The sequence below is a fragment of the Aythya marila genome (assembly GCF_965140915.1).
Source record: "Aythya marila genome assembly, chromosome: 10".
Lineage (NCBI taxonomy): Eukaryota > Metazoa > Chordata > Aves > Anseriformes > Anatidae > Aythya > Aythya marila.
Genome location: NC_139051.1, coordinates 1,087,232 through 1,101,148, shown reverse-complemented (window position 1 = coordinate 1,101,148; position 13,917 = coordinate 1,087,232). Strand labels below are relative to the sequence as shown.

General features: G+C 43.2%; 1 protein-coding gene across 2 annotated transcripts in view; it reads left to right on the top strand.

The window, feature by feature from the left end:
* GRM7 (glutamate metabotropic receptor 7) overlaps positions 1–13,917 on the top strand; it is a gene marked incomplete at its 3' end in the record, with an annotated part of 262,405 nt that overhangs the window by 222,307 nt on the left and 26,181 nt on the right. For both annotated transcript variants that reach the window (XM_082767793.1, XM_082767792.1), the window contains exon 9: positions 12,043–12,289. In XM_082767793.1, the coding sequence (XP_082623919.1) occupies positions 12,043–12,289 (247 nt within the window). The remainder of the gene's footprint in view (positions 1–12,042; positions 12,290–13,917) is intronic.

Sequence of the window (13,917 nt, the reverse complement as noted above, 5' to 3'; positions counted from 1 at the left end):
AAATAGCTTTGCGTCATGTTCATTTCACAACTATTTGGTGCAGAAAAATTGTACCTGTGGTAAGGTTGTCTGGCCTCTGCCATTATGAGCAGTGTTGGTTCCCCAGGGTGTTCCTGGAAGTGCTCAGGTCTCACATGGCCATTTCTGCAGCTCTGGCTTGCTGGCATTTCTCTAATGGAGTGCTTTCTTACCTCTTCCACAAATATTCTCTTGAAAGCTGAAGATAGAAGTTGGTAATTTTGGTAATTACACGAATTAGATTACCCGAAAAGCATCAGTTCCTGATCACACCATCTCGAATACCCAATGTTGTGGCAAGGATGTGAATTTGCCTGGCTCTGGGCAGCAGTCTGTGCTTACTCCTGCGGTGGCTCCCTTGTGCAGGTTGCACATGTGCCCTGGGATATTGGTGTAGCTAAGATGATAGCTGGAGCTGCTCACCTCAGGTGCAGAGATACCATGCTGCAGGCAGAGTATCCTCACTTCATTTTGCTCAAAATTTCAAACCGAGTATTGGATGTTCTATGGTGTGTTGTTGTTTTTTTTTTTTTCCTTTTGCATTGAATTATTCAGTAGTTGAAGTGAGTAAAATTAAAGATTTCTAGACTAGTGACGTTTGGAATATAAGAAGGATAGCAAAATCTATTTCATTTGAACTCTAATCTCTGGTCATGTATAAAATGAATAAAATGCAATAAGTGTGGAGAAATATGATTTATAACAGCAGCTGAAGTCTGGCGCTGAATACCCTAAAATGCCAAGATTGTATGTCAGTCAATTTAGTAGTGTAGCAGTGAAGGTGAAGAATGAAATGAAGTCTTTCTCCGATGATGTAATCTTCTGAAAAAATGACAGATAAGAATTATTTCTGGCTCCAAAAAGCTAAGTGCTGAGCCACTGAGAGAGGGAAAAGCCATTATTTTAATAATAGAAGTCAGGGATATCTATTACTTTTGTTGCACTCTGTGTTTGTCTCTTAGTGATGTGTAACTTATTTTATAGCTATTATAACAAACACAAATGGCAAGCAAGGGATATTAGGCAGCTTTGAGGACTGATAATGGGTGTCTGAGCTATTTGCATCTGTGCTTGAAACACACCCAAACTCAGCTGTGATTGACATTTGTTATCACCTGATGGACCTTCTCTGACTCAGCGAAATGACTTGGTGGGTCCTGGGACACTCCTCTTCTGGGCAGACACCCACGCTGGACAATGGCACATCACAACTGAGATCATTGTAGGAAAACTTCACCCATTTTATAAATTCTTCCTTTGGCTTACGGACTTGTAATTAGCGTAGAAGAAAAATAGGCGCATTCTGGAGCTTCCATGTTCTCCATACGTGTGTTAACAGGTAGGGGACCAAGAGAGCCTGTCCTTGCAACTGGACGTGGGTCACAGCCTTGCCACCACCTCCAGCAGCCCACCCACCACCCTCGGATCTGCTGCGGGACACGGCTTTCATCATCACGCTGTACAAAACACAAGAGAAGATGAATCCAAAAGGAGACAGCTCTTCATCCTATTTCAGCGGCGGAGATGCACAGAGGACCTTGCTTCAAACAGCACTATTCTTGCAAAAAGATTGTTTGGCTGGCACATCCTTCTGTGCCAGATTACCACTTCAAAGAGACAACAAAACTCAGAATCCTCGTAAAGTCAGAGGATGCCGTCAGTTCCAGGGAGGCACAAATTCAAAACCACTTTAATCTTTTGTTGACTTAGGACAGGGCCATCACTGTTTATTTCTTGGCTGAGCAACTCCTAAACGACTCTAAGTAGTTCATGGGCATCTTTATTGTCTCAGTAACTGATACAGGAGAAAAATAGTTCTTTTTTTTTTTCCAGCAGATGCAGAATCCCTGCAGTATATAGTCTGTATAAACTATTTGACTCGTGGGATTGTCTTTGATACTGTTTCAATTTCTGTTTTAGCCATTTGATGCCCTTTGAAAACAGCAACATGCTTTTCCATTGTTGTTCTGTCCAATTACCTGAATAATTTAATTTCTAGGAGATAAGCTCCTAGAGTTTCTCTGAAAGGCTGGAGAGACAAAATTCCTCCTCCATCTGCATCATAAGCCTCAGAGCAAGTGCCTTAATATTTAGTATTTTGTATTACCATGCAAGTTAGGGATAGTATCCAGAAATATTTCTTCTTCTGATGTATGCAAATTCCTTCTTTGCATAAGGAAGCTTCCATTCTTCTCTTATAGAGAAGAAGCTGTGTCTAGTATTTATCTCAAATAGCTAAAACATTAAAAATAAGTACATTTTTTTCATCTTTATTCTGCATGTTTGCCTGTGAAATGCAAGCTGAAAAACTAAATGTATTGGGTGCTCTGATTTAGGACATGAAATTTTAAGTTGGCTTTGACAGTGTGACATCAGAAGGAGCAGTTTTATACTGCAGGCAGAGGGAATTGGAAATTAGTCCTGTTGGAGCTGTGTACTGCTCTACTGTCTGCCTTTATATTTGGCCTCTGCAGGTGGTAATCCTTCAGAATATGACCCCAATTTTCCTTTTGTTATGCCAAGCCTCCTGCTGCTAGAAACATACTGAAGTGTAATTCATCACACCCGTTACCTGCCTAGCTCTGACATGCAAGGAAGCCAGGAGCCTCAAATACGACGGCGTCGACAGACGTGGCTCGGGGATTATCAGCGTTATCCCTCACATCCCCCACATGGTAGCTGTGCACTGTGATTGCCGTGTCTTGCCAAGTCCGAAGGAGGGAAGGAGATCCCACCTGGAGCTGTGGTTTGGGGCACTTCACAGCTCCGGGCACCTTCTTCTCCCAAACCTCCGCACTTCATAATGTGGCTTGGAGCAACCCCAATCGGGTGCGCCCAGGCCCTCGGGTGACCTGAGGAGAAGTGGGAGGCCGCCAGTGCCTGGAAGGGCAGCGGGCAGCAGGACACGGTGTGGCTGCTGGCAGGTCAGGCTTTTAGATATCTTGGGGTGTGCTCGGTTGGGTGGTGTAAATGCTGTTAACACAATTTCAACCAGTTGCTGGTAGCTTGCTGGTGACAACAGGAAGAGTGTCAGTGCTGGGCAGGTGCTTCAGGAAGGTTGGATGAAAGCTGCAGCGTGAGCTGAAGAAACAAGGTGCCCATTTGTGTAGTTTCCGAGGGCTCTCCAGATGAAACAGAAAGGTCTTTGCCTCTCTGCAGGGATTTTTTGAAACTGGTGCATGTCAGAAAGAGGCCTTATCCCCAGTGAAGTAGGTTGTGCTGCACTGTTGGAGGGGATGGAGGTGTGTGTTGTACTGCTTCTATTGCTCCCGTGGCAGCAGACAAACACTGAATTTTAGTCTATCGCAGAACGAGAACGGAACTGGGTAGCGGTGAATTATTATTTCTAGTTCTCAAAGTCAACATTTACAGAAGTAATTCTTAGGCTGAGTCCCCTGTGTGTTTACTTCTCCAGGACAACTGAATATTGACATTAAATATGGTATTTATTGTTAACAGCCAGTTCACCTTTGGAGATACAGTTGTGGAAATGTAGCTGATGAGCTGATGTTGCATCGCATACAATGTGCAAGGCTTGGCTTGCTTCCTGAGGCAGTTAATGACATATTTTGTTTTCTGCTTCACTGGTGGTGATTCTTCAGGCTTGAATCTTTTCTCATCTCCTATCTCATTCTTGTAGTAGGAATTGTAATTGTCTCCAGTTGAATGCATGAAAGAAACAAACCCAGGCCTGGTTTTGTGACCACGACCCATACGGCATTCTTGTGGTGAGCTATTATTTATTACTTTTATCGTTTATTTGGAACTCCAAATTTCTATTTAGTTAAGGACAAACACACAGATCATATTAAATTTAAAATAATAATAATAATAATAATAAAAAGACCAAGCAAAGAAAAGAGTGATACTTATTTTACGATTTTCAAATAATATTTAAAAAAATAAAACCTTCAAAGGCATGTAGACCTGTTGGAAGAAAATTGTCTTAAACGGCCCTAACAAAAACTCATTTTTCTCAGATCTTTGAGCTTTTAACGCTTCTTGGAAGAAGATAGGCAGCTGTTTCTCCCAGCCTGTGTGAGAAGATTTTCTTCTGGGCTTGCCGTGTTCCCCATGGCTCTCAGTGTAGTGAGTAGGTGTTGCAGAGCCTGGCAGTGGGTTTGGGTTTGAAGCTGTCACCACAAGATAAATATTTATTGCTGCTGTCGCTGGGTTTCAGTGCTGTGCTGAGACAAGCTCTTGCTTAGTGAGGGCCAGCAGATAGCCGATGACCTCTAGAAAGAGTGAGATATGATTGGTATTAGTCTGTGTAAAAGAAATGTAATTTGGGGAGCTACTTTCCAAACTTTAATCTTCTTTACTTTCATATCTCAGAAGGGATTGTGAAGCTATTTTGTAGGTCCTTGCTTTTTCTGTGGAACTATTTTTGTTTTTCCATTACACTGAAACATACCCGCAAAGTTAACTGGCAGTTTTTTCTGATCTACCAGATATAATGTTGTGAGATGTTCCAAAGGACACTAACTTAATAGGCAGACTATTTCCACTGATGAAAGCCATCCAGCCTCAGGTCTGCTGTAACTAGCCGGTAAAATGGTTCCTGTCAGACACACAAAGCTCCTCTCCAAGCTGCAGAACAAACATGTTTTTTAGTTGAAAATCAATTTACAAAGAAAAAACGTATGCTTACCTCATCACCTTTTAATTCTACTTCAGTCCATTTATTGCCTATTGAATTGTCTTAACCACAAGTGCATTACATATTTCTGTACAGTGGCTGCAGTGGATAAATGTAGGGGAGATAGAGGTTAATATGCACAGTATGCCGTAGGCGTTAGCAGGTGAGCAGAGAGACTGCAGAAGGGCATTTCAGGTTGAATCTGTAAAATCTAAGACCTCCTCCTAACCTGAGAATTGTTCTAAATATTGCAATCTGTGAGGTCAGAAAAGGAGATGGCCTTAAGTTGGGGTCAAGATCCTACTCCATTTCTGGGCTTCTTAAACCAAGACACTGCAAAGTGCAACTTCAAGGAGATGAGGGGTCTTTATAAAACAGGCAACACTGGCTGGAAGAGTTTCTTAAAAAGGGCTCCAAACACAGAGCTGCTGCATGCATACCGTGCTGTGGGGCTGCACGCCTGCCCCCAGCCCCAAGGCACCCTGACAGCAGCTCAGTGCTGGGGCCATGCTTCTGCCTCCTGCACCCTCCCCTGCCCCAGGCGTGTGCCCAATGCGGCTGCTGGTGAGCTCGGCTGTGCCTTCACTGAGCTGCCCCAGTGCTGCAAGCTTGCAAAACAGCCAAGGCTTAAAGGGAAATTTTCTGAAACTAAAATCCCATCATTTCCTCCAGTGTCACCTTTCATATAATTACCAAGCGCAGAATTTTTAATTAAATGGTGTGACTGATTCTGTGACATTCCCACAGACATTTCACAAAGGCTATTTGCGTGCCTTGCTATTTTGTACAGTAATAACTGCAATCAGCATAACTACTATGATTTGTTTATCAAACGTCCCTTGGGTAGCATCCGTTGTCATCTGTAAAACTTGGTGAGCATCACAATTTACATACCATTGCCTGGCTCACGGCGCTGTTGAGTTGTGTTGCTGAAGCACCATCGATGCTCACCTCCACAGGAGAGCGCGGTTGTTCCATGTGCTGTGAGAAGTACCCACCAGTCACAGCAGCACAAAAAGCACGGCTGTTGAGTACTTTCTCCCACCCCAGTAACATCTTTCCTGCTCACATAAGTTAGTTTTTCCCCAATGGTCAAGAATGTTATATTTTTAAAGCCACACAATTCTGCAAAAATCAGGGATCAAAAGATGCAGTTCTTAAGCAATGGAATTAACAGGTTGAAAAGTGAGGGGAAAAGAATGTCTCAGATAATTGTCCATCTGTACGCCAGCACAGAGGGAGTCCTGAGGGCGTGCGTGGCAGCCCTGCTCTGAGTTACAGCGCTTGGTTGCTCGACCTCACAACCTTTAGTGTCTGTTGTAAGTACACAGCTCGCGTGTGTTGGCATGTGCAACATACCTTTTGCCACCAAGATAATCCAGTGCTACAAAAGCACGCTGACCTACTGGCACTGCGTGGATTGCAGTAATGCCATTAGGAGCAGTAGGCTACAACAGCGGCAAATGCTGTGGTCACCGTCTCTCATCTGTTAAATGACCTCCTGCAACTGCAAATCTCTGTCTTCAGGATCACTTCCCAGATGTTTGCCACTGTTGTATAAAAAGTGATCTTCCTGATAACTAGCAGGGGGGATGCTGGAGCTTGGTGTCCACAGGGTGTATTTTTTTGTTGGTGGTGGTATTTTGTTTTGTTCTGTTTTCCCAAAATAATGTTGAAAGAAAGAGAAACCACTTTCCCTAAACACCGTTAAAACCTTCTAATCTAGGAAAAGGGATTTTGTTTTGTTTTGTTTTCAAGACTGCTCTATTCTCTAAAGGGCACTGCTAAATGACAACTTTAGCAGATTATGATGCTTAAAAGGATGGGGATGGAGGCAGGGGTCCTGGAAGTCGTCAGCAGATAAGCTTCAGGGCGGTGTGGTATTATTTGCACTTGAGCTGGTACCATCCAAGTGAAGAAAGCAAGTGTATGTCTGTATCTGCAGGAGCCAGCGGCAGGAACCCGAAATGCATGCGTGTGCTGTTGGAAAGCCTCAGTGGGGCATGAAAAGAGGATTACTGAGCCAGGTCGGTAAAGAGAGCTGACAGGATTGCTTCACACAAAATATTTTATATTTCTCAGACAACAGAAGTGCACATTCCTTGTGGAAAGTCATGGTTGCCTGGGTAAAGTCGCAGTTGCCTGAGACATCCATAAATCAAGCTGTCTGGGGACATGGGGAAGGCACGAGCTGTGCCAGCTGGGCGCCTTTCTCCACTCGGGGCACGGCTCTGCCCTCCCCGCTGTTTTCCCTGCTTGGCACAGCCTTGAGGGCCTGGAGAGGATGCAGGAGGCTGCCTGCTGCCTGTCCCTAAATTAGGGTGTTTTCAGGGGTGCTTTGTGACTGGAGAGCTTTATGCAGTCATACCTGCCCTGGGTCCTTGCCACGGTACAACAGCCTGTGTGGCCCCGTGAGAAACACAACGTGGCCCCTTGTAATGGCTTGGGTGGGTGACAAATGGCCAGCACCTTGTCTGGAGACAGAAAGCATTGGTTCTTTCTAGGCAAAGCTGATCTGCAGTTTTAAAGGTACAAGCAAAGCCTCCACTGGAGAAAAAAATAATAGATACTTTCAGCTTTTTTTCATTTGCCTTTAAAGTGCTGTGGTAGCTCTGGTGGCTAAGGGGGAGTATTAGGCACTAAAGTGTCTGAGAACAAATTTATATTAAAGTCTCTTTGCTTTCCATATATTTGCAAAAACAGAATGCAGTGGGAGCTAATTTTAGTTTTTATTAAAAATGTTTCTCATCCTTATGTTTGCGTAACATAATGTAGGGGATGAGATGAATCTGCAGATGACCTGCAAGAGTCTTCTGGGAGATTTATAAACTGTCTACTTCATCTATAAGAACATTTGTTTTAATTCCCATATAAAAGTGAGATAAATTGGTTTGTGATAACACAAGTCCAAAAATATCTGAAATTACCCATCTATTTCCATATTACAAAATAACACAATCCACTGCCTAATTAGAAAGCTGAATTAGATGAAAGGAGCAGTTGCTCCTGATTAGACTATGAATGCAAAAATTAGCCTACAAAAAGTACTGCTAACTAGAAAGACTTCTCTAAGAAATGCTGCTATAAGTTCAGTTATTATGGGCCAGCAGTTGGAAATCTATCCACTGCATTAGTGAAGACTGATAGGTCTGATCCTGCGGTGCTTTGCTTCTGAAAGCAATCCTAACTCATGCAAAATTGTCCATTGATGTAGTTGGTGCTATAAAAATTGCTGGTTCTTAGATGTGTGTATTCAGGACCAGTCTAATTTTCTCTCAAGGTTTTTAAGGTAATTTTCATCACTTGCCTGAATAAAGCAAGAATCTGGAAAACATGGAAATCTAAAATTCAAATGGAAATCCTTTATGTAAAATAAATGATAAAATCTAGGTGTCTTTGCATGTGAATGATATCCTTAGGGTTTAGTTTCTCCAGTGCACTGCTTCAAAGTCTGAGGCATTTGTAACGGCAGCCTGTTACGTTTAACATTAAGTTAAAATTTGTTAGAATTTAGTGCCTGATTGAGAGAGAGGGGGAGAGACAGACATGAGAGTAACCCTCTGGAGTGAGTTTCCCTGGGTGGTGCAGCACACGTGCCTGCAAACCTCCACAGAAGTGGGCTTGCAGACCAAAGTGGCATTGCTTTTAGGAAGTTTTGGTTTCCACCAGAAATACTTAGTTCAGTTCCAGTTCCCATTCAAGTCAAGGTGGCGCCTCTCACACTGAATCTTAATTTCTTAATTTTATCTCAAGTTTGGAAACTAGCAGGTTTCACCAACCATCTATAAAAGGCATACAGGACTTGCATTGTCAGTTAAATCTTACCCTTTGTATTTTAAATCACCAATTTCCATTCATTTAAAATGCTTTCAGAGAGTTTATCAGAAGAAGTGAAATAAGAAATGAAATGGTTTCATGTAAACTGCATTTTTATGTTTGACTGGTAAAACCACAAAGCAGAGATAAAATACATAAAACTAAGGTTCTGCATAATAAGCATATCTATTAGTTTCCCTTATCTGTATAAAGCTCCCATTTGTCATGAGAAGCATTATGTGTCACTCATCTTGCCTTGTTCTACAAAAGCTCTCTTCTCGCTCTCCTTTTATCTCCCATCAGCGTTTTCAAGGTAGCATCACGCTGCAAGACCCCACTGATTAAATAATAGTTTAACCCTCACCCCCGTAATAGCATGAGGAAATCAGGATTAATGCCTGCGTGCACCTAGATAAAAATGTTTTGTGGTGCTCTGGAGGTTGCAGCATTTGGGATGGCAGCAGTGTTTGGAATGGAAGGATTTGGGATGGTGGCAGCGTTTGGGGTGGCTGTAGTGCTGCCTTCAGGGGAAGTCACCCCAGGCTTGGCCAGGTACCTGTTACAGCCCATGGAGAAGCCCCGGGGGAGGCCACAGGTGTCTCCATGATGCTTTTTGAAGTAGCTCCTACTCAAAATGCATCTTTCCTCCTGTGTTTTTGAGACTCTCTGTTGCTGCCACACACGGCGTGCTGGTGGCAGCCAGCTGCTGCTCCTCGTGCTGTGGTGATACAAAGTCAGACTGCTTAACTGGCAAGTTCGTCAAAACTCCTATGGGGAGCTGCTGGGTTTGTTGCTGAAGAAGAAATAGGATTTGAGTGGAGAAAATCTGCAATCAAACATAGATGTGCTGTTTCTGTCTGTGGAACATAAACAGCTAATTGTGTGTTAGGCTGGCAGTGCTGTGCCAGTATGCCAGTAGCTTTTTCTTTTTTTTTCCTGTCTTTCCTTTTCCCCCTTCCTCCTGTGGTCCAAATTCCTGCTTTCTCTGTAAAGGTTTTTACGTTCTCTAAGAAAGTCAAAAATTAGTTGCAAGGTATTACCGTGCATTTTTCACCATATGGCTTCCTGAACAGGCGTGCTGTGGGTTGAAGTCATTTGAGAATAGTGCTGAACACACCACCCCTTAGCTGTACCCATGTGTGTTCTGTACTGGTGGCAGAGCCCCTCGCTCGCACAGACCTTCTCTAACCTCGTAGAAATGCAGGTCTCATACTACTTAATATATATTCACTGCCTGTCAGGTTTAGTTATGTACCTTGTATATAGAAGCACGTTATTCAATGTGTTACAGAGCCATGTCCTTCTCAGACTAAACCAGAAGGACTGCAGATGTTGCGTTAGCTGGCTTTCTTCCGAATTATTGACAGAGAGGTATGTGGTCTGAATGCTGAGCTGAGTCCGACAGTCCCTAGGTGTAATGTAATTTGTCATGTATGCAGCCCACAGCTTCCCCAGCTTCAGAGGCGCTGTGTGCCTGCAGCTCCCAACAACTGCAGGAGCTCTTTATGAGCTAGAGATAGTAATTACCTTACTTAGCGAGGATGAAAGCTGGTAGAAGTTGCAAACATTTTGAGGATAAAGAGGGCATCTTCCTGCCTATCCTTCGGTCCTTAAATTTCCAATTTTCAAAAAGCTATTAATTTAATAAATATTTAAATCAGTATTATTTACACCAGTGCAGTGCACTCAACCCCGACTGAGTTACGGGTTATTTGCTTGGATGTAACCAAAAGGAGGATTAGCTCCAAGGAAACTAATGCACAGCAAACTGCCTTCTGTTTCAAATGTCCTTATAAGATGAATATGCGCTGCGCTTATATATATAGAAATCAAGAAATGGAATATGCATACGTAGTGCAACAACATTCAAAGGCAAGGTATAGGTGAGGAATGACTAGATGTGCAGTAACCCTGCAGAGAAGAGCAGCAGGCAGCAGTACTGCCCAGCTGCACAAAAATAAAACAGGGCTTTGGACTGGGTGACCCCTCATGCTGCCTTCCAGCCTCAAATTGTGTAGCTTGGCTCAGCATTTCCTCACAAAATGTGAAGGGTTATTTCCTAATGGCCTGGCTTTGGCAAAATTCTGATAACATCAGTGTCATTTCCTTCTGATAATGAGTAAATAGGAACTGAGAAGGCACTTTAGTTTTTGCCTGTGTGCATCAGTATAGAGAGATGTCTGTGCACAGCATGTTTTTTATATTTTCCATAATGCATTTTATTGCTTCCAGTGGTCATCTTAATCAGTATGATAGCAACAATTATGTAGCTATAACTAGCAAGTCTGGAGACAATCATATTTTTCCAGATACGACAATTTGGAAATATCTGGGTAGGGTCAGCATTTTACTGTGCCATTATATTTATTTATGGAGCTTTTCCATCAGAAGTTCAAACTGATTAGCACTGAACAGAAGGAGAAGAGAAAATAGTGTTTTGAAGGAATATCCACAATGTGTAATAATTTTTGCATGTGTATAGATTTGCCACATATTTAATTTTTGAACAGGATCTGTAGGAAGCTTGCTCCTTTTTCAGCTCTCTCACACCTGCATCGTGCTGTCTGTGCCTTTTAACTCAGGAAAATCCTTTCAAGTTACAAGAATTGTTCTAGTCCCTCTATCAAGTGTGTCTTCTAAAAAGATAATTAAAAAAAAAAAAAAAAAGAAAAGAGGCTTTTCTAACCCTATGGGTTTGCAGAATATGCTTTAAAACACTTGTGGTTTCTCTGAATGCTGATCTCATGGGAGTAGCTGTTCTCTGACTTGCATATATACAATTTTTTCATACTAAGCATAGCTAAATGACAGGAGCACACAAATTGTTATGTATTTTCTGCAGTTATTTCAATGAATTGTACAGAATTGAAGTATAGTAAAAACAAGAAAAAAAAATCATTTTTTAAAAAAAGGTAAGTTTTTTTTTTTTTAATTAACCTATATTATAATTTTAGTGTTCTTTATAATGTACAGTAGAGCTAAGTTTAAATTTATACCAGCACTATCGAAATCCACATCTGTTCTTCACTCCTGAAATAAAAAGGACCTATGCTGTAAGCATACCAGAGAACTTGTCTTGTTAAAAGGCACCAAATGTTTCTATTGCTGATCCTCCGAAGGGGCTGCTGATCCCCTGCTAGCTGGTGCGTGTTGGACCTCACGGCATTTTGCAGTGTCGAGGTTTTGCCCCTTTGGTTAAAAACTCATTAAAAATAAATAAAAAATAAAAAGTTTTTAAAAGGTTAACAAGTTCAGCACACAGTGTCACAGTCACTGGTCAAAGCACAAGCATGAATACTGAGAATTGGGTCAGACAGCCCCACCTGCCCGCAGTGGTGTCACTGGTGCACCTCCTGGAGGCCCCAGGAGAGCCCAGGCTGCACGGGCTTGCCTTGACCACTGATTCCCGTCTGCTCACCTTTCTGCTGCTCCTTGCAATGTGCAGTGCTCTGCTGCCCTGTGTTTAGCCCACCGCAGTTACTTTGATCGTATTTAATGCTCTCTGAGTACTGCAGCCTGCTTCCCAGTCATCTTATTTGTAATAGTGCCTCATGTGTTCTGTCTCCTAGCTCTACATACAAACTACCACACTTACAATATCCATGAACTTAAGTGCTTCGGTGGCCCTGGGGATGCTTTACATGCCGAAAGTGTACATCATCATCTTCCACCCCGAGCTGAACGTCCAGAAGCGGAAGCGCAGCTTCAAGGCTGTGGTGACAGCAGCGACGATGTCGTCCCGGCTCTCGCACAAGCCCAGCGACAGGCCCAACGGCGAGGCGAAGACAGAGCTCTGTGAGAACGTGGACCCCAACAGTGAGTACCTGCCTCTCCCTGGGGTTGTGTGTGTGTGCTGGAGACCTTGGCCAATGCCCGAGTGCTTAGTATCGTTTGGCCTTTGCAATTAAAGATTTTTGATTACTCGATTTTATTAAATTCTCTCTTTCCTCCTCATTTTTTTCGAGTTGTGCCAGTTGGCAGCAACTCCTTGCACAGGGTGTGGTAGCTGTGAGGGACTCCTCCTCCTTCCCCTCCTTGTGAGTGGCAGAGCAGCAGCATCCTCGAGCACCTGCAGTATCCTTCAGCCTGGGGTACAGTCAGCCCCGGCTGGTGCAGTTTCCAGGATGGAGGGACAGGTGCCAAGCTCACCCATAGCCCTGCTAACCTGAGTTACCATTACGTTTTCTGCAAAGTTTCTTTGCAAAAAATCTCACCATCCCAGAAGTTCCTATTTAGGGATTTTATCCGGTCCCGTAAAAGTGAATGCAGATCTTGTCATTGATTTAAGAGGATAATAGATCGAAAAGATGCTTCCAATTTCCTTAATGCACATAGCATGGTATATTGTAGCACAAAATTACATACTGAGGCCATCAAATTTGATTTGCATTTGAATCTGGAGGGAGCTGAGGAAGGAGACAGCTGCACAACTTTGTAGCATATTGGAAAGGTTTAGGCATGTCTGCAGTTTTTATGAAAAACAGATCTGAATGTAGAGAAATGCCCTCTCCTTGCCCATGATCCGTTCATCCATTTGCTGCTGAAATCCCTGCCACTTCTTGTCTATTAAACTGCTGTCTGAATATCTGCCTCAAAGCAGAAACTCTGCTGTCAAAGCAAAGTGGGAACAGCTAGCAAATTATTGACACAGCACTTTTCCTCCCTTTATTCACCCCTAGAGTGTGTTTCTGTGATGTCTTATCATACAGGTATACAAAGCATATTCTAACTGGAAAAACAGAATTTGTCTTCACAAACTGTGAACTGTCTTATGGGGCTGGCAGAAGCAGGAGACAGCGAGGAAATGTTTCTAACAAATTAAGGGCCATCCCATGCCTCCTCTGAACAGAGCCTTCACCGCATGAGGAAAGAGATTTATTTCCTGCCGTAGGGTATTAGCCAGCAGGAGAGCTGCAGTCCTCTGCTACGTCAAATGTCTGCTAGGCAGCACGAAACCCTTCCACTCTCTGTCCTTGGTTCTTCTCCACACCGTGGTGCTGGGGCTGAGCCCTCCCGTGTGCAACCAGGGCAGCTCCTCATGGTGCTCGGGGAGGCTCACAGCCCCTTGGGCCAGGCTTCGGCATGAGGGGGAGCAAGGAGGAGGAGGAAAGGTGAGGAGGGAAGGGGGTCCCAAAGCCAGCTAGCAAGTACTGAACTGTATTTCAGTAATTTCTGGTCTGGTCAAATGAAGTGGAGTGAGCCTCTCCTTCAGAAAAATTAACATAAAATAAAAATTTTCATTTAAGGACATAAACCAGAAGAAGAGGAAAAAAAGTTCTGATCGTGAAACATTTGATGTAGAAATAGAGGTGTTGCCCTGTGGGAACTGGTTTTTGGTAGTTTCATATTCTTGGTTTTCCCTTCTGATTTCTTTTTCCTGTTCTGCATCTTATTTGCAGTTTCCAGACTTCTGAGAATACTTTCCTCCCCTCCTCCCAAAGCAG